The sequence below is a fragment of the Arachis ipaensis genome, chromosome B3, assembly GCF_059453495.1.
Source record: "Arachis ipaensis isolate K30076 ecotype BB chromosome B3, ASM5945349v1, whole genome shotgun sequence".
Classification (NCBI taxonomy): Eukaryota; Viridiplantae; Streptophyta; class Magnoliopsida; order Fabales; family Fabaceae; genus Arachis; species Arachis ipaensis.
Genome location: NC_142438.1, coordinates 87,086,325 through 87,105,245, shown reverse-complemented (window position 1 = coordinate 87,105,245; position 18,921 = coordinate 87,086,325). Strand labels below are relative to the sequence as shown.

The following is an 18,921-nucleotide window of genomic DNA, read 5'->3' as shown; positions in this document are numbered from 1 at the left end:
ATATAATATTATTTTAACAAAATTAATTATTATATAATATTTAAAAAAACGTGTAATATTTTCATGTGCAATGAAAGGTAGCTGCTTGAAGGAGTAACCTTTAAAGCTAAGTTATTTTGTTGGGTTAGCCATTTTTTATATGCATGCAAGGAAATTTTTTTTAGTGATCATGAAATACATAAAAAGAATTTTATTTATGGTAATTTAATAGGAATATCATTTTTCACTCTCTCAGTGTTTATATAATGTCGTAATTGGCAAATTTTGTCATAATATAAATAAATAAAAAATATTTAAAAAAAATATGACAATTTTATTAATAAAAAAATTATTTATCTTTTTATAAGAAGAAAAGTCAAATAAGACCAGTACAAATTTGATTTTAATTTGGATTAGACTCTATTTATACAATTTTTTTTTATTTTTATTGTTTCTAAAATATATATTTAAATAATATATATTAGTAGTAATTTTCTTATAATGTCATATATGAATTTTTCTATTATATGTTAGCATAATTTGTAAAAAATAAGAAAATAGAAGTGACAATATACTTTTTAATTTAATTTTTAATAATTTAACACGTAAAAATTTATTAAAAAATAATTTAATAATTGTCCTTTAAAAAAAAATATCATCAATCATAATTATTTAAAAATTTTTATCCAGATTATATGTATCAATTTTTCTTGATCCTTCCGTCTTCTATCTTTTTTTATTATTATTTTAATCTTAATATTTAGGCTAAATTTTAATTTAATCTCTAATATTTTAAATATTTTATTTTAGTTCAAAAAAATTTTAAACGAGTTTAATATTATTTCACTCTTAAATTTGATACAAATTCAGCGTATTAAAAAAGCATAATAACTAAAATTTTTTTGTAATACTTTTTTTTTCTGTACAAAATCTCTCAAACAACTAACAATTAATCATCAATACTCTAAAATAAACTAAATTATGAATACAAAATTTGTCAGATATAAAAGTATACTTCAAAAAATATTTTTTATTTATTTGTACAATTATTATATTTAAAAAATAGATAAGTGTACTTTTTTTTCAATATTTTTATTTAGTCACAAATTATTCTAATATTATTTTGTGTTAAATTTGTATTTAGCCGTTTAATTATATTTCAATGGGTTAATTACGTTAATACACTTGTACAATGATGGACACTTTCGTCATTTCATAATTCACTATAAGACAAAAGCACTCTAAACAATTTGATAGTATCATAGAATATCATGTTCTACTTTTTGTCAGAAAATACATACTTGATAATTTTTCAAATATATAATGTGATAGACATGTATTTAAAATTATATTATTTATTCTATTTTTTTAAAAAGAATTAAAAAAAAATGAAAAAGTAAATATTTTTATGTATTATATATAATATTTTAAATAAATTATATTTTTAAAATATTTTAATAAAAAATTATATTATATAATAATATCTTTAACAAAAGTAGTTAATTAATAAATTTTGAATATAATAATCTAATTATTTGTCAAATAATATAAAATAAAATTTTAATTATTTTATATTTTTATATTACAGTTTAAAATATTATTTTAATATAATTTTTGATATTATAAAAATTTTTTGTATAATAATTAATCATAATGAATAAAAAATACTCATATATTTTATATTTATGTATTTAAAAATAAAAGATTGTGTTGCTATTTAAAATATTGTGTATTAAAGTTTTGTCATTTAAAGCATTTAATTATGTACTAGAATATTCTGCATTTATTAGAGTCTATCAATGCTCTTCTTTTATATTAACCTTTGATTTCTATCTAACATAATCTAATGGTCTATATAAATGTGGCATATCCAATAAGCACATAATTGTTGTGCTCATTTTAGACATATTCAAGTTATATTAGATTTTTAAATTTTAAAAAGCACAAACCAACTTTGAAAAGCTCTACTTAGGTGCTTTCAAAAGTACCCAAATCTTTTAAAAGCTGCAAGCATAAGCACATAGTGTTTTTGATTTACCAAATACAAAATAAAGAACTTGGGCTTTTAAAAAGTACAAGCACCTCTTCAAAAAGGTTTACCAAACTAAGCCTAAGTATACTTTCTTAATTAGCAATTATATAAGATATAAAACAAATATTTGTTTTAAAATATAAAACTCATTTAATCTAATCACAAAATAGAAGAAATATTAATAATATAAATTTAATATTGTTTAAAAAATGGTAGAAAACTCACATTTTTATCTAGCCAAACTATCTCAATTGGGTATGAAAATGGAGAATTTTTGTAACTTGGTAGTATTCATAACCTTATCACTCGTATACGTACACACAAATTATCAACTGTAGGATTAATCTTAACAATTTTGTGAATACGAACCTCCATTAAAAAAAATACAAAAATTTTAAAAGGAGTAATTAATTGTACTAAGTAAGAGAAATGTAATACTATGCATCTCTAATTTATACTTTTATAATTCAATCATAGCTAGAATTTTCTTAAACCTAATTAATTTTTATTTGAATTTAAAATATAAATCTTAACAACTAACTAAAAGATAATATAATACAAACTAAATTATTATTGTTACACGAAAACTAATTGACTAATTATTATTATTATTATTATTATTATTATTATTATTATTATTATTATTATTATTATTACTACGTTAAAACTAATTCGCACTTAGTTACAAATCCTAAGTGATAAAACTAATTCTTTCTTAGTTAAAAAAAATGATAAAAGTATTTTTTTATTTAGTTATTTAAATAGAATTATTATTATTATTACGTGAACGGACTCTCTTATCTTTCTATCTAGTTTATTTAAATAGAACTTAGTTTTTTCAAAAATCACAATAATTAGTAAACTTATTAATTTAGGAATAAATTTAAATTAAAGTAAATTTAGATTAGTTTTTTCAAAATTTTAATTTATTAGCTTAGAAATATGAGGTAACTATAATAATCAATAATTACATGAACTTATTTAAGATAATTTAAACAAATAACTTAAATTTTTAAAAAATAACAATCTAAGCAAAACAACCTTCCAAAGCAAATAACTTAAAATTAAAAAACTAACAACTTAATTAAATAATAATTTATAATTTATAAATAAAATTTTAAAAAATTCTAATAAACAAACCTAAGCAAATAATAATTTATAATTTTTAAAAATTTATTGTAACGACATCTAAATAAATAATTAATTCAACAATATTAAAAATTAAATACCTAACAATCTAAGAAAGCGTATTTAAAAATTTAAAATGTAACAACCTAAGTAAATAATAAGTTATAATTTATAAATAAAAATTTAAAAGTTTATATTAACAACGTCTAAGCAAATAAACTCCCAAATTTAATATATGAGTACCATGTCAGCAAAAAGTCTTTCCATTTGTATTGCTATAAATAAATAAATAAACAATAAGTTATAATTTATAAATAAAAATTAAAAAATTTATAATAACAACACATAAGTAAATAAACTTTTAAACTTAATCTATGAGTGTCATGTCAGTCAAAAATCTTTTTATTTGTATTACTTTAAAGATTAAAGATAAAGATGAGCGATATCACAGCAAAAAGTCTTTCCATTTGTATTACTATAAAAATGAAGATAAAAATAAAAATAAAAATAAAAATTTATAATTTTATTTAGTTTAATATAATATTTTGTAGTTAGCTTATTTGTTTATTTGTTTATAAATTATATAAATTTTTAGGATTTGGTTTGGCTTGTGTATCGGTACTCGAGAACCCTAACGTGTTTCCAATCTCCCATCTCCTTTTGCCAATTTGCCTCCTCGCAGTTCAGTTCTCTCTTGCTCCCTTTCGCAGCTGAGTCCTCACTCGCTTTCTCTCCCGCTCAGAGGCCTCCTTGCTTGCTGCATCATCCTGTTCGCTGTCTTCCTGCAAGGTAAGCCATGTGTTTCTTTTATTTTTGATTCTAAATAGAATATATTAATATATGATATATACTCTGGTGATATTTGTATTCGAATAAAATCAAATAAGGACTGACTATCATAATTTTAATGCATCTTTTAGACAATGACCTCTTTCTGTGCATATATATTCTGATGGAGATGGTTATTATTATTATTCAAAAGACGCATAGCTTAATGCAATAGATATGTTGGTTACTGCCTACTAGTGTTCAGTAATGTTTAATTATTTGTGCAGTTTATGCTTATGCATTTAAAATATTGTTCTTTATTGTTCTTTAAAATCCCGAGTTAATTGAAACTGCTTATATCATTGATACTCTGTTCCGCCTTGGGAACAAAGAATGAAATCTGCTCACGAACAAGGCACACATGTGCTACTTGAAAATTTGGATCCATCTTTAACATCAGAGCAGGAACCATTCCAGCTTTCTATATTTTTTTAAGATATAGCTTGATACAGGATGAATTGACGATGATGATTTACTTGCATTTATGCAAATTTTTTTTTGGATTTGGGAGTTTCTGAATAAATTTGAACATATGAATTCATGTTTCAAGATTTTTTTTCATTCCAGTATGAATGATGTAGGATTATTTTCTATTTTTTGGAAATTTCTCCTTTCTCTCTCTCTCTCATATTTGTTGCATGTTTTTATTTATATAGCCTACATACATCCTTTGGATGCGGCCTTTTTCCGAACTCTACGTTAACGCGGATGTTTATGCACCAGGCTGTCTTTGTTATATAAATATAAAAATTCAATATATTATTTTATTATAATCCGCCTAATCCAGTTGAACCCCAGCCTTTCATGTCTGGTCCATTTTTAAGAACCCTGTTTTTGTCAAAATCTTGCTCAGTTGCTCCTTTTTCACCTTTTTTTTGGAACAATATTTTGTTACTCTGATATCTTCTTGGTGTTAAATTGACATCCTTGTAGCAGGTATTTGCTTGAAATCCATCAAAATGAAAGCGTGGGGAATATTTCTGCTCCTTCTTTGCTTACAAGCCATCACTTATGCAGTGGTAAAAGCAGTTAATTTCTTGTTTTAAATAATCTTAAATCGGTTTTTGTATGAGACGTGACATATGGAAATTGATTCTGTTGTTTGACTGGAATTAGATTGGTGAATCTCAAACTTGCCCTGCTGAAAATGTCGGTAAATGTGACGATTCAGATTGGGAGGGTGAATTCTTTCCTGGCATTAACAAAATCAAATATGAGGTAGACGTATTATTTATTCCTGGTTTCTGTTTCTTGTTTCTTTTTTTTTATTTTCTGAACAAAAGTAGCTTTTTTTTCGTATTTATCATAGAGGTGAAATATTATTTATGAAAAAATGTCACTTGACTGATGAGTTTTGTTTCCTATGAAGCATGGGCACAAATATGAAATACGGATATGATATGATACTGAAACGTGGATACAACAATTTTAAAAATTGTAATATAGCAATATACAATATGGCTAGAGTATAAAAAGAGTGAAATATTGCTTTTATATTCGTATTAAGTAGTATAAATGCACTAAAATCCACTTTTCATATTGTTAATTGATTATTAATTATGATTATTATGGACTTTCTGTTTTTATGTATATATAAGTTAGAAAAACTTAAACAAAATTTTATAAAATTTAATTAAAAGTATCTAAAGGAATCTGCAAAGCATCTTGTAGGATGCGTATCGAATATGGATGCGGCAGCTACTTTGAGTCTCATGCTGCACAGCTTGTTTCTTTATGTTAGTTTGGTTTGTCATAATTAATTAGCATGTGTTATTTGTTGATGCATATATTGATCTTTCAGGGTCCCTCTAGCAAGAATCCGCTTTCATTTAAATGGTATAACGCAGAAGAAGAAATTCTTGGGAAGAAAATGAAGGTTGGTTTATTATTTTTATTTATTCCAAGACTTGTGCAACATTTGTTTATATTTTTATCATTCGATTTGCATATGGGTGTGATTCATTCTGTAAATGCAGGATTGGTTCAGATTTAGTGTTGCATTTTGGCATACATTCCGTGGAACAGGTGCAGACCCGTTTGGTGCACCTACCAAGTACTGGCCGTGGGAAGATGGTACCAATTCTTTGAAAATGGCTAAAAGAAGAAGTATGATAATCAATGACTCTTTCCAATTTGATACGTATAATGGTAGATTTGTATTTGGCATGAGATAATCTTCTGTTCGGTGATACAGTGCGAGCAAACTTTGAGTTTATAAACAAACTTGGAGTTGATTGGTGGTGCTTCCACGACCGTGATATAGCCCCTGATGGAGAAACTCTGGAGGTGAGTTTAAGTTTTAGACAGCAGTTATGTGTAATTAGTAGATTAATAGTGGCAATGAATTATGGGAGGCTATGTAATATAATGTCCTCATCCATAGCATTCGGAATTTCTCTTCTAGATTATGAAAAATTCTTCTCATATATTTAATTCAGAATTTCCTTTCTCATTTATACCTCCATGTCAAACTGAGCCTTAAAGGTCTGCTATCTGTATTATGAATTGCATGTGCTTTTTGAGCTATAGGATTACACTTTTGTTTATCACAGGAAGCTAATGCAAACTTGGATGAAGTAGTTGCCCTTGCCAAAGAGCTTCAGATGCAGGTAATTTTAGATGAATAGACAGGTCGTTATTTATTAAATTTGATATACATTATACATTATTTCAAGCATTATAGCAGAATGAGCAAGGATTAATTTTTCATTCCATTTCTAATATCTATCTGTATAATTTGGAGCTAGGCAGAAATTAATTAATTGCTAATTATATCTTATGCTTTATGGTGCATATTCTGTTTTCATTGTGTTATCTTAGAATGAAAATTGATAATTCATTAAATTATGTGTCATTGTTGTTTGAAATTAAGATGATTTTAGAAGGATATCATTAAAAGACAAAACACAAACATGTTTTTTCTTATTATGTTCCTAGTTCTAGTCAAATATGCAAAGTTTTTGTCACTGAATTAGTCCAAATAGGCCTACATTTTACAGTTTGGGTAAAGAACTACTGGCATGTAATAACTTCTTATTTTGTTTGACTTCAGAGTAAAAAAAAGGTTCTATGGGGAACTGCTCAATTGTTTATGCATCCTCGTTACATGCATGGTGCTGCTACTAGGTATGCCATCAGACCCGTACATGATTTTCTCATTCTGATTGGATTCATGTCTCACAAAATCAACTGGTTTTACAGCTCTGAATTAGGTGTATATGCATATGCTGCTGCCCAAGTGAAGAAAGCCTTGGAGGTATATTTCCTATGTACACGTCAACAAAGCTCATCAAATTTGAATTCTTGCCATTTCTTAATTCAAATGTGTTGCAGGTCACACATTATTTGGAGGGAGAAAATTATGTTTTCTGGGGTGGCCGTGAGGGTTATCAATCCCTATTGAACACGGATATGGAACGAGAACTTAATCATTTGGTTCGTAATCGTTTTATCTTTGATTTGAATGTTTGTTTAGTCTTTCCTGTATAAGTAAACGATTTGTAAGAAATGACCTTTAAAATGAAGAAGTGTAAAGATAGTTGGGTAAAAAAGGTACCCTGGAGCATGAAGCCTTGTAGGAAACTTGATTATTTTTGCTTTACAATGGTGTTTGTTGCATATTTGCACCAAGAGCGTCACCAGTTTTGGTAAATAATATATCAATGGTGTTTGGCTTTTAGCTATTTTCATCTGATATGCAGGCTAGGTTCTTTGAAGCTGCTGTTGCATACAAGAAGAAGATTGGATTCAATGGTAAGATGCTGAAATTCCTCGCAAACACGATTTTCTGATTGTATTATGCAATTCATTTTTGGTAATTTGATTTCAGGGACACTGCTGATTGAACCCAAGCCACAAGAACCTACAAAACACCAGTGCGCTTCTTACTTGTCTATTCAGTCTGTAAACTTTGCACATACATTACTCTTTATTCAAACTTCTTTTGTCCAGGTATGACTGGGATGCTGCAACCACCGCTAATTTCTTGCGCAAGTATGGACTTATAGGTAATATTTATATCTGGCTTCCAAAAGAACCCGTGAACCACATGAAACTGGTGTCTTTCAACCACAAATTTGATCTTGACAAACAATACTAGTTTTTCAAAATGTGTATTCTCATTAAAATAAGGAGCTTCAATGTTATTTCACTGTTTACTAATTTATTGATTGCCTTTGCTCTAAATACTTCCCTGCAAGTACTCCACTTTCTCTTTGAAGCTGGAAAGCATTTTGATATCCTTGTGAGAAGCACACCCCGAAGGCCCTTTAAACTTTGGCACTAGAATTACCTAATTCCAATGTTGGGATCAAGTTCCACACCTTGCTATTAGATACCGAATCCCACCATGCTCTGCAGCCTGCAGTCACACCTAGCTGTGTTGGCTGTGACCTTTCTCTAGCATGATTTCAGTTAATGCTTGAGTGCCAATTTTAATAACTCTGGAAAAGTTCAGAAAAAACTATTCATACGCCAAACATTCTTGACACCTGTACTAATTAATTGTGTATTTAAATTATTTTTTAATTAACAAAATAAAGAGAACACGTGTTTGGTTGTTAAGAAAATACTGGTGTCAAAACAGTGTTTATTATAAATAGAGTGTAGATGTAGCTGGATTGAAAGTTCATTAATCATTATAAAACTTTAAAGTATTGTCAGTAATATCTTTCATTCTAAACTTTTTATAATACATCATAACATATTTTCACAACTTTGCTCTTTAGGGGAATTCAAACTCAACATTGAGTGCAACCATGCCACCTTATCGGGACATAGGTGAGCCTTACTTTATATTGTGATTATGTTAGAGTTTGTTGTCTGTATTCTGACTTTTAAATTTATTAATTATTTTTATAAATGAAATTATGGGGTTGTTCCTCGTTTTTTATTGCCTATATGTGGTAGTTGTCACCATGAACTTGAAACTGCAAGGATTAATGGACTATTGGGTAATATTGATGCAAACACTGGTGATCCTCAAGTTGGTATGTGTGAATTCATTTCTTTTATTTAAGAACAGCATATAAATATAAAAAGTTGTGTCTGCTGATAAAAAGCTGGAATGGACTCAAACCTTGTTACTGCAGGTTGGGACACAGATCAGTTTCTTGTGGATATTCAAGAAGCAACAATGATTATGCTCAGTGTGATTAGAAATGTATGCTAGTGCCTGCTCCTTAGCTTACATCATGAAATGTTGCTTTGTTGTAGAATTGTAATATCATTTGATTTATTTATTTTCATTTGTCAGGGTGGAATTGCACCAGGCGGATTCAACTTTGACGCCAAATTGTGAGTATTACACCATATTTTCTGTTTCATATTATACTATACCATCGTCAAGTAACTTTTTATGCGCGATGAATTTCGTCAATCTAACCGATGAATTCCAACATCTCATTATAGATCAATCTGATAAAATTTGGAATTATTTTGAACTGTCCTCTTAATATTTTATTTTTATGTATATTTTAATTTTAAAAATATACGACTATTAGTTTACATATCTATTATTGTCCGAATTTTCTACGATAATCTGATTTGATTCAACAATTATTCGATGGTGCAAGTCAATAAGACTAACTCCTGTAGTAAATGGATCCTTTCTCTCTTGCTCTCTCTCTCTCTCTCTCTCTCTCTCTATATATATATATATATATATAAGGCATACTTTGCCCTTTGCACATTAGCTTACACTCAGAAATTTTTTTCTTTCACAAAAGCATTCAAGGGAATATGAGCAACTGGTCAACAATTGTATGCTAAAATCAATTGTGCATGTTCCACATTTCAATTTCGAAGTGCTATTTTGCCCGAGAGGGCACAATAAGTGATTTAAAGCGATTCTTAGGTCATCAACTGCTTAAGCATTTAGCATAATTGATCTTTTGCATCTGTTAAATTAACTTGTTATAGACTAATTTTCTATAAATCTGATACTGTTATCATGTAACATTTTCTCTTCTCAACTTTCCCACAATGTGATAGGCGGAGAGAGAGCACAGATGTTGAAGACTTATTCATTGCCCACATCATCGGTATGGATACAATGGCCCGCGGCCTCAGGAATGCTGCTACGCTAATTGAGGTGATTCCTTTTAACTTCCTTCTATATTTGGTTCTCTTATAATGCACAAAGTTGGAAAATCTATTTAAAAGCTTCCTTTTAATATCTCCTAAAAATCAAACGAAATACTTTTCGATATGGTGTCCTGAAGGACGGTACTCTAGCTGAGCTTGTTCGGAAGAGATACCAGAGTTTTGACACTGAAATCGGTGCTCAAATAGAGGTAATGCAATATAATATTCTTCCTCAATTTGGTCATATACTCTCTACTCAATGCTTTTGGTGGTGAACTAATTAACTGAATCCTTATTAAAGGCTGGTAAAGCTGATTTTGACTTTTTGGAGAAGAAAGCTAAGGAATGGGGAGAACCCAAGGTTGCTTCAGCCAAACAGGTAACTCCAAATCTACTCGTTGTATTACTTGCTAGCAAGTGTATCCGGCACGAGTAACAATGTTAGTTTTATCATCGTCTTCTTTTTTTTATTTGCAGGAGCTAGCTGAGATGATTCTCCAGTCTGCGTTGTGAGAAAGTAGAAAGCATCGTGTGTGAATAAAATCAGTTAATTATGGAAAATAAAATCGTTAGCATCCTCCTCGGTTGGCAAGACCTGCTAGTTTCCGCAGGAGACGACTGACGAGACGTTGAGTTAACGAATTTATGTGAATCCTAGTCGGCTTGTCTTAGACTCCTAGTAATAATTAAGTCAACTAGGTAGCTGTTTTATTTTATATCTTTTAAATATTATCTATTGTGCATATATAAGGAGGACAACCCTTTCTGTGTCCAATTCTCACAGCTCTCTTCCTTCCGCAACTGTCATCTTATATTTTTTTGGTGTCTAACTGTCATTTTATATAATAAATTAAATTAAATTATTATGATATATTATGTTTTGTTATTAAGACTTAATCCTAATATCCGTATTTATTATATTGAACAATTTTTTCATTTGTTACGTATTGTTTACGCATCGAATGCAAAAGAGACGATCAAGGTGACTATTAGTCCATTCTAAAATGCATTATCAATATTAGAGATTAACTATTAAACCAAAGTATGTGTTTTTTATACGAGGTTTATATACACATTTTTTTAATTGAAATTTAATTACTAAAATAATCAGATTTTTTAAAAGCAGAATAATCAAAAGTCTTGAATATAAAAATTGGCAACAACAACAACAAAGTCTTGTCCCACTAGGTGGGGTTGGCTACATGAATCAAATGATGCCATTGTATTCTGTCATGTATCATGTCTATAGAGAGGCCGTTTATATGTAGATTTCCCTTGGTGACTCAATGTTTTATTCTATTTTTGTTAACTCTATAGATTAAATTATGATGAGTGATGGTTAAAAAATATAAATATAAATATAATTTAATTCTATCTAAAATATATATTGTTTCGAGGGTTATCTGAAACAGATGAATTTGGGTTTAAACCAAAGTTGTGAGAACCGGACCGGTCAATGAACCGGTGAGGCGACTGGTTCACTGATTCAGTGGTTCGACCGGAGTTCAACCGGGGTTCAATCGGTTTAATTAAATATTAAATAAAATTATTAAAAATTTAAAATATAATTTTATATATTTAAATTCATTAAAATTCATGAATTTTTAAGTAAAAAAATTTTAAAAGAATTTAAGATATAAAAAAAATTAAAAATGAAAAGTTCATTGATAATATTCAGATTGAGTTAAATTTATTGATAACTTTAAAACAACTAACTGAGGCAGAATTTCCACTCAAGCTGCAAAAAATTAAAGATCTTGCAGGCAACATTGTCAAGCCAAGGCTAATTATTCAACATCAATTCTCTTATACAATTCAATTATCTCTTTTTGGGCTGGCAATATACAATTCAATTGAATAACACATTGATGAAATTTCTTATTGTGCAACAAGCCTCTTATAACTAACCAAACCCTAACTAGATTCAACAAATTCAATGCTTTTCAACAAAAAAAACTCAGAATACAGAGTTACAGACAACTCAACCTCCAAATCCAGAAACAGAAAAACTAAGTGAAACAATTCAAATTAAATTCAGACTCACATTAAGGAACAACCCAACTCAAAACACAATCCCAATTCAGAATCTTAGAAATCAAAACTAAAGAAGCAGCGGCTTACTGGAGACACGGCGAGGGAGGAATGACGGTGGTGACAGTGAGCTCAGAAGAGGATCATCAGTTTCTTTTTTTTATTTTAATTAAAGTTTCAAAACCAGATCAATTTCAGTACTGCACCATTCAAACAAAACAAATCAAATTCAAAACAACACAATTTACACAAAAATGTATACATATACACAAAGTTGAATCAGAGAAAACAGATCTAGAGAGAAAAACAGAGAAACCGAATGAAGCCATTATGGACGAGGAAGTTGAAGGTGTGGTTGTCGCAGTTGTAGGTGAACTTGTTGGAGGAAAAAATATTCATCATGATCATGATACTGTTTGTATATGCATGAATATATTGATGACACAGAAGATTATGTCAACATACAGGTATATATGAGCTTCATTTGGTCATGTATATGAAAGATAAATTTTGCTGCCTAGATAATTGACACTGTTCATAATATATGTAATTTGTTCATGCAGCTTGACAGTCACAGAAATCAACTGATTCAGGTAAAATAAAAATTTAAAATTATTTCCATTCAGAAGCAACAAAAATATTCATGAAGCAGCAAACCGAAACAGCAAACAGAACAGGCAGCATAGAAAATCAAAAACAAAAATCAAGATCAGAACATATTCATGAAGCAGCAAAAACAGATTGAAGATTCATGAAGCAGCAAAAAAAGAGAATCAAAAACAGATTCATGCAGCAGCAAACAGAAGCAACAAAACTGGATTGAAAAACTGGTTCGAGACTCAACACGACTTGAAAAACAGATTGAACCTGAAGCATATTTAACTGGATTCATATGTTATTTTTTTTTAACTCAGATGCCCTATTATTTTTTTTTTCAAACAGAACAGGCGAGCTCACAATCAGTGGGAAGCATGTTCAAAATCAAGAAGACAAGAAAATCAGTCTTACCGGCGAATGAGAGGCGGGCTCAACGCGGTGGTGGTCGCGGCTGCTGTGCAGTGGTTTGGGTGGCGAATGAGGAGCGCTTCTGGGTGGCGAATGAGGAGCGCTGCTGGGTGGCGACTGGCGAATGAGGAGCGCTCTGGAATCTGGAGCTTGGTGGGCGACTGGGCGGTGGCAATGGTGGCCTTGGTGAATGGTGGGTGAGGGGGGAAGAAAGGGGAGGCTGGGAGCTTGGGTGATTGGTGGCTGATTAGTGATTAGGGTTAGGTTAACGCGTACGCCAGTTTCTTTCTTTATTTTTTTTTTAATAGCCAAAACGACGTCGTTTGGCTTCTGAATTTCCAAACCACTGAACCGCCAAAAAATCGGACGGTTCTTTCGGTTCGCCGGTTAACTGTCGGTTCGACCGATTTTTTCACCGGTTCTTTGTCATTTGGTTTTTTAGATTATCTGAACCGGTTAGGTAACCGGTTCCCAATTTTTTCGATTGAACCGGCCGGTCCGGTCCGGTTTTCAAAACCATGGTTTAAACATGAGATCCAAACTTTTTTGGGGTAGCATCCGACGTCTTCTGGTATCGAGGTGCTGCTGTTCGAGTTCCTTTTGAGGAGGTGAGAGGTGGTACCTACAAGTGACTCTGATACTTAAGTTAGCAAGGGTTTTAGGCAAATTTTTAGTAGATTGGATTCAAATTATACCGAAAGGTGTCAAGGTATTTATAAGTATAGATGTAGAGTCGATAATCGTCTTTTAAAGTCGTTCTACCTTTGATGGTGGGTAGTCGTTCCCTTTTGTTTAGGGAGGTTGTTAAGATCTCTTTCTTAGATGAGAGAGATTGTAGGGATTGGTTACTTTTTCGGATAAATAATGCCGAATTTGACGTCGATACAACTGACTAGCATATTGTCTGTAGATTGGGTTTATTCACTTTGGGCCTGATTATGTATTGGACCAGGGGTATATACACACTTACTGATTTAGAAATTGAAGTTTTATGTTTATAGGTACTTTTACAAAGTGATTTGAATTTAGTGTCAAATTATAAATTCTTTTGAGTATTAGATTTTGGATGTTCATTTGGATGGTTTAGAAACTTTTGGATGTCTATTAGGTTGCATTTGTTTTTTTGGACCGAGAGATTGAAATTGAGTATTGTGTTTGATGACTAGAGAATTAAATTAAAATTTTAGTCTTGAAAAACAAAATTTCAGTTTATTTAGTACCTCTAAAAGAAGAAAACACAAGAAATTGAAATTTTTGAGAACATAGTGAATTTTTAATAATTTTTTCTCAAAAAACTGAGACTAAGTTCTAAGGAGTAAAGGGTGTCGTTTGTGACTGTGGGAAGAGAGGTGAAGCTGAGTTCTCAAAACGTGAGTCTGACTCTAATGATAGTGATGACGATGAAGAGAAATTAGAGTTTATTTTGTTTTTTTTTTTCTAATTAACAAAGGTATTTAAATAATTTTATTTGTTTTAATTTCTATATTTATCTTAAACCAAATAAGATATATACATTTCATATAAAACATAATACAAAAATTTAATTTCTATTTTTCAATTTGTCTCCGTTTCTGTAATTCTCTCTTCCAAATGTAGTCTTAGATTTTAAATTTTTTAATTGGAATGTTTAATCTAATTTTAGTTTGTTAAATTTTTTGGCAAGTGACCACTAAAGTGTGGCTGCTAGCAAGATGGCACCAGAGAGTGCTCGGCAAAGGTGGCCGACGAAGGACAGCTGATGGGGAGAGGTAAGGTTGTGATGCTGGTGGTGATGAGTGATGTGAGGAAGAAGAGGGGTAAAAAGAGAGCGTCAATGTAAGGATAAAAAAGAAACTAAAAAAAAGGTTGAAATTAGTGTATGCAGAGCCCAATCTAGTGTATGCAAGGACAATGTGGTAACAACAAAATAGTCAAGTGGCGTATAAATGTTGCCAATTGCGTTTTGACAATTAGGCAAGTGATCTAAATAAAGAAAATATAGATTTCACAACACACTTCAACAAAGCCAGGGAATAAATCTGTGGAAATCAGAATAAAATTTATGCTTAAAGTTAAGAAAGTCTCATCAGTAAACCCGCATGAGATTCTCTTCTAAAGAACACAAACCCTCCTCAGACACATCAGGTAATGTTAAAAACAAGAAAATGGAGAGAATATAATTTTTAAAATTAAAAATAAAAAAGAGAATCTTTTAAATAAAAAATAGTGTTATTACCTTGAAAAGAATTCGAGTATGATTTTACATGCAACAGTTCTATGAAGTCATCTGAAATTATATATACATGAAAAGAAATTATGGAAGAGATGGTGAGAGGGGAGGATGTGTAACTTTTAGCTCTCCACAGTCACTAATGTAGACAGTTGTAAGTGGCCTGTTCCATGTGGCACGAGCATTCTGAGCCCTTTCATCTCCAAAAAACTCAGCCAAGTCATTAAACTGGCGAATTCGTTCAGATGGTTGGTAAGTCGGAATGGAAGCTATCGCTGTGACAACGTCCAAACCTGCGATTAGATTCAAACACAAACTGAGCACTTGGTAAGGGCGACCGAAAATGGTACTCATGTAACTTAGCATCCAGACTATATAACGATCAAATACTACAAGACTTCAATTCATATCGTGACATCAGATTAATACATTCATTCACTGTATAGAACTATGGACAACAAAAGGTCAAATCTTAATTTTTTTAAAGCTAAAGAACAAGGATTTTGTGAAGCAGAAAGAATTCACAGTTTCTTAAAGTAAACACAACCAACCAATTTAGAGTTGTTCAATTCGACTCGTCAGTAAAAATTAACCACAACCAGTAAACCCAACGTAATAGTATTGAGTCCAGGACTATAAACAATTTCTTTTTCCATGTACAAGTACACAAATTATAAGGAAAAACCACGGGAAAGTTGAATGTGTTATGCCAAAACCCCCATTCTGATAATTCCTCTTTCTCATTTATTCTTCTCTATCCTTACACTTCCTAAATATCTTTCAGGCTGACATATGAAACATTGTAACCGGTGTAGTCGACTTCACATATTTAGATTGTATACCATTTAATTTCCTTCTGGTAGGCATGCTTTTATTTTGCTATACCAAATTAACATCCTATAGCATACTCAACTGCTGATAACTATAGTTATAGCATTTTTTTATTAGAACCAGAGAAAAGCAATCCTGTTCAAGCATTTAACACACTACACAGTCTACACTTAGCATACTGAAATACTTATTTACTAACACTTAGCATTTGACTACCTAAGAAGAACCATTAAAGTAGGGATTTGATTTCACTCATTATGAGTCAAAAAGATATATGAAGCAAGTTTCACTCTGTATCAAAGTTAGGATACCAGGGAATACATGAGTTTCATAAATGATGTGTACACCGAATATTTGTATACAAATATATTTGTTGTTTAATTTATTTTTAATATATCTTTTGTATTTCAATATGTATTTTATATTAGTTACTGATTTTAAAATACATCTTAGTATAATTGAGGAGGTTTTATTGAACTTCTTACCAGTACTACTAATCAGCCTTATCATTTTCATTTTCATTTTTTGTAATTGTATTTCCTTCTCCCCCCTCCCTTTTCTCTCTGTTCAATTTGATACTATAACAAACTAACATTCCAACAAATTCCATAGCATGGAAAATTGATTTACCTTCTAGCACGGTTCCAAAGACAATGTTCTTATAATCAAGGTCAGGACAAGGGCCAGGTCCAGTGGTGATCAGGAACTCAACGTTGCGGTAACCAGGGTCAAGCTTGATCTCGTCATCGTCGTCGTTCTCGGAAAGCGAGAGCGAAACGACGCCGGGCCGTGAGTGCATCAGGGAGAAGGCCTTAGAGTCGACAGTCTCGGTATTACGGGCGAGGTCATGGGGTGGGCGGACCTCGCCCTTGTCAGGCCTGCCCTGCCGGCCGGCAAGGAAGTAGCGTCCAGGAAAGATCTTGTGGACGAGAGTGTTCTTGTAGGAGGAAGCGGTGGAGTTGGAGCCGAGGCACATGGACTTGAAATTTGAGACGGTTAGGGGGAGGAGGTTGCCGTAGAGGCCCAGGACGATGCGCCCCAGTGGGGTGGAGTCGGAGCAGAGGGTGGAGAGGTTGTCACCGAGGGTGCGGTTGGGGAGGAAGTAGTTGGGACAGAGGCTGAAGTCCATGAAGATGCGGTCGGTGATGGTGGGGTTGGGAGGCTGGGGTGGTGTGGTGGTGGTGGCGGAGAGGGTAGGGGCGAGAGGGACGGAGAGGGTGGTGGTAGTGGTGGCGAGGAAGAGGAGGGAGCGGCGGGTGAGGTTGGGGTGGTGGAGGAGACAGGTAGGGGTTGGTGTTAGAGAGAAGCCCATGGACGCAACCAAGTGAACATGGTTCGGGTTCGGACGTTCAGTTATGCGGCGGAGAAAACTAGAGGATGACAGTGGGGTCTACCTCTGAGACTCAGTTATACTGTGCTTCATAAAATTATCCGTTCTTGAAATTGGATTTGTTTATAAATAATAGAGTAATCATGTTATCCATTTTCACAAAGAGGCAGATGTTTTTTATTTAAAAAAAAAAATTCCCCGTTGTTAATATTTTTATTTTAGAATAATACGAAGAAATCTATTAAATAGTAATAAAAATTAATTTTGTGGGAGTTTTATTTATAAGTTGTGGGAGTTTTAAATTCTTACAAATTTTTTTTAACAATATAATTATGGCAACTAACTATGACAACTAGTACTACCACTTTTTTCATCCTCATCATTATCATTTTTATTTTTACTATTTTTATTGTGTAACTATACTTTATCACCATCGTTATCTCCTCTATTGTAATTATCACTAATACAAATATCATCAACATTAATGTTATCTTATTTCATTTTTTATTCGATATTATTTTTTTTTAAAAGTTTTTTGTACTGCAATTATTTTTTTTTCTGTGACATTATTTTTAGCAATGGTCTTTCTCTATTTTATCACCACCGGTGAAAGAATTTTTTAAAAATAAACTTATTAATAGTTTGTGGGAGTTTAAAATCCTTACAAATTACAAAAAAAATCTCCACAAAACTAATTATTATTATTATTTAACAGATTTTTTAACAGAAGAATCATATTATCCTAAAATAAAAATATTGAGGGCAGAAATGCCCCATTTTTTTAATCAAGGAGTGCCTTATCTTTCGTGAAAATGAACAAGAGCTGGATTGATTCTTTAAATAATAATTCTGGGTTAATGCTCAAATTAATCCATAAAAAATGATTATTTTTAAATTTGTTTTCTAAAAAATTTATCAATTCAATTAGTCCGTTAAAAATTATAAATTAATTACATTGTCTTTATGTCACTCAACTAATAGTTTTCTTTAATAATTGATGTGAAACATTAACTAGCAGCATCCATAAAACTTGGCGTGTTCAATTAAATGCTAATTTTATGAAAATCTATCAATTTAGTCATAAGTTATATTGAGATTAGAGTTTATGTAATTGATAAAAAAACTAAATTGATAGATTTTTATACATACATTTAGGACTTGTTTGTGTGAGCTTCTAAGAAAAGATCTTTTTTCGAGTTATCTTTTTTAAAAGATCTTATAGAAAAGTAAAAGTAATTTTATGTTTGGATATCTCATGCAAAAAGATCTTTTTATCTATCAATTATGTTTGGATATAACAATATAAAAGTACTTTTTTGTTTATTTATTACATGAAAAACATCTTTTTTAAGGAAAAAGATCTTTTAAAAAAGATGTAAATTACAGCTTCTCAAAAAAGATGTTTTTCTGATTTTTTCAGTGCTTTTACTTTTATTACTCGAAATTTGCCAAACACATTAAAAA

General features: G+C 30.9%; 2 protein-coding genes across 4 annotated transcripts; one reads left to right on the top strand and one right to left on the bottom strand.

Moving 5' to 3' along the window:
• Positions 1-3,733: 3,733 nt before the first annotated feature.
• Positions 3,734-10,922, top strand: LOC107630606 (xylose isomerase). Of its 3 annotated transcripts, none has more exons than XM_016333798.3 (21): positions 3,734-3,928; positions 4,904-4,986; positions 5,084-5,185; positions 5,769-5,843; positions 5,944-6,073; positions 6,162-6,253; positions 6,520-6,576; positions 7,020-7,093; positions 7,169-7,223; positions 7,301-7,402; positions 7,669-7,720; positions 7,797-7,842; positions 7,919-7,974; positions 8,695-8,746; positions 8,876-8,955; positions 9,058-9,128; positions 9,222-9,262; positions 9,959-10,058; positions 10,189-10,260; positions 10,353-10,430; positions 10,529-10,922. In XM_016333798.3, the coding sequence occupies exons 2-21, from the start codon at positions 4,927-4,929 to the stop codon at positions 10,562-10,564; spliced, it is 1,431 nt and encodes a 476-aa protein (XP_016189284.1). In that variant the 5' UTR covers positions 3,734-3,928; positions 4,904-4,926; the 3' UTR covers positions 10,565-10,922. The 3 variants fall into 3 exon arrangements, with proteins under 3 accessions (XP_016189284.1, XP_016189285.1, XP_088362769.1); XM_016333799.3 differs by having other exon boundaries at positions 3,735-3,928; positions 4,901-4,986; XM_088506643.1 differs by lacking the exon at positions 3,734-3,928 and adding an exon at positions 4,020-4,171 and having other exon boundaries at positions 4,901-4,986.
• A 4,354-nt stretch (positions 10,923-15,276) lies between these two features.
• On the bottom strand, positions 15,277-17,561 carry LOC107630605 (Cyclophilin-like peptidyl-prolyl cis-trans isomerase family protein). Its single transcript, XM_016333797.3, has 2 exons — positions 16,758-17,561; positions 15,277-15,589 (listed from the first exon to the last, which is right to left on the bottom strand). The coding sequence occupies exons 1-2, from the start codon at positions 17,437-17,439 to the stop codon at positions 15,381-15,383; spliced, it is 891 nt and encodes a 296-aa protein (XP_016189283.1). The 5' UTR covers positions 17,440-17,561; the 3' UTR covers positions 15,277-15,380.
• Positions 17,562-18,921: the final 1,360 nt, after the last annotated feature.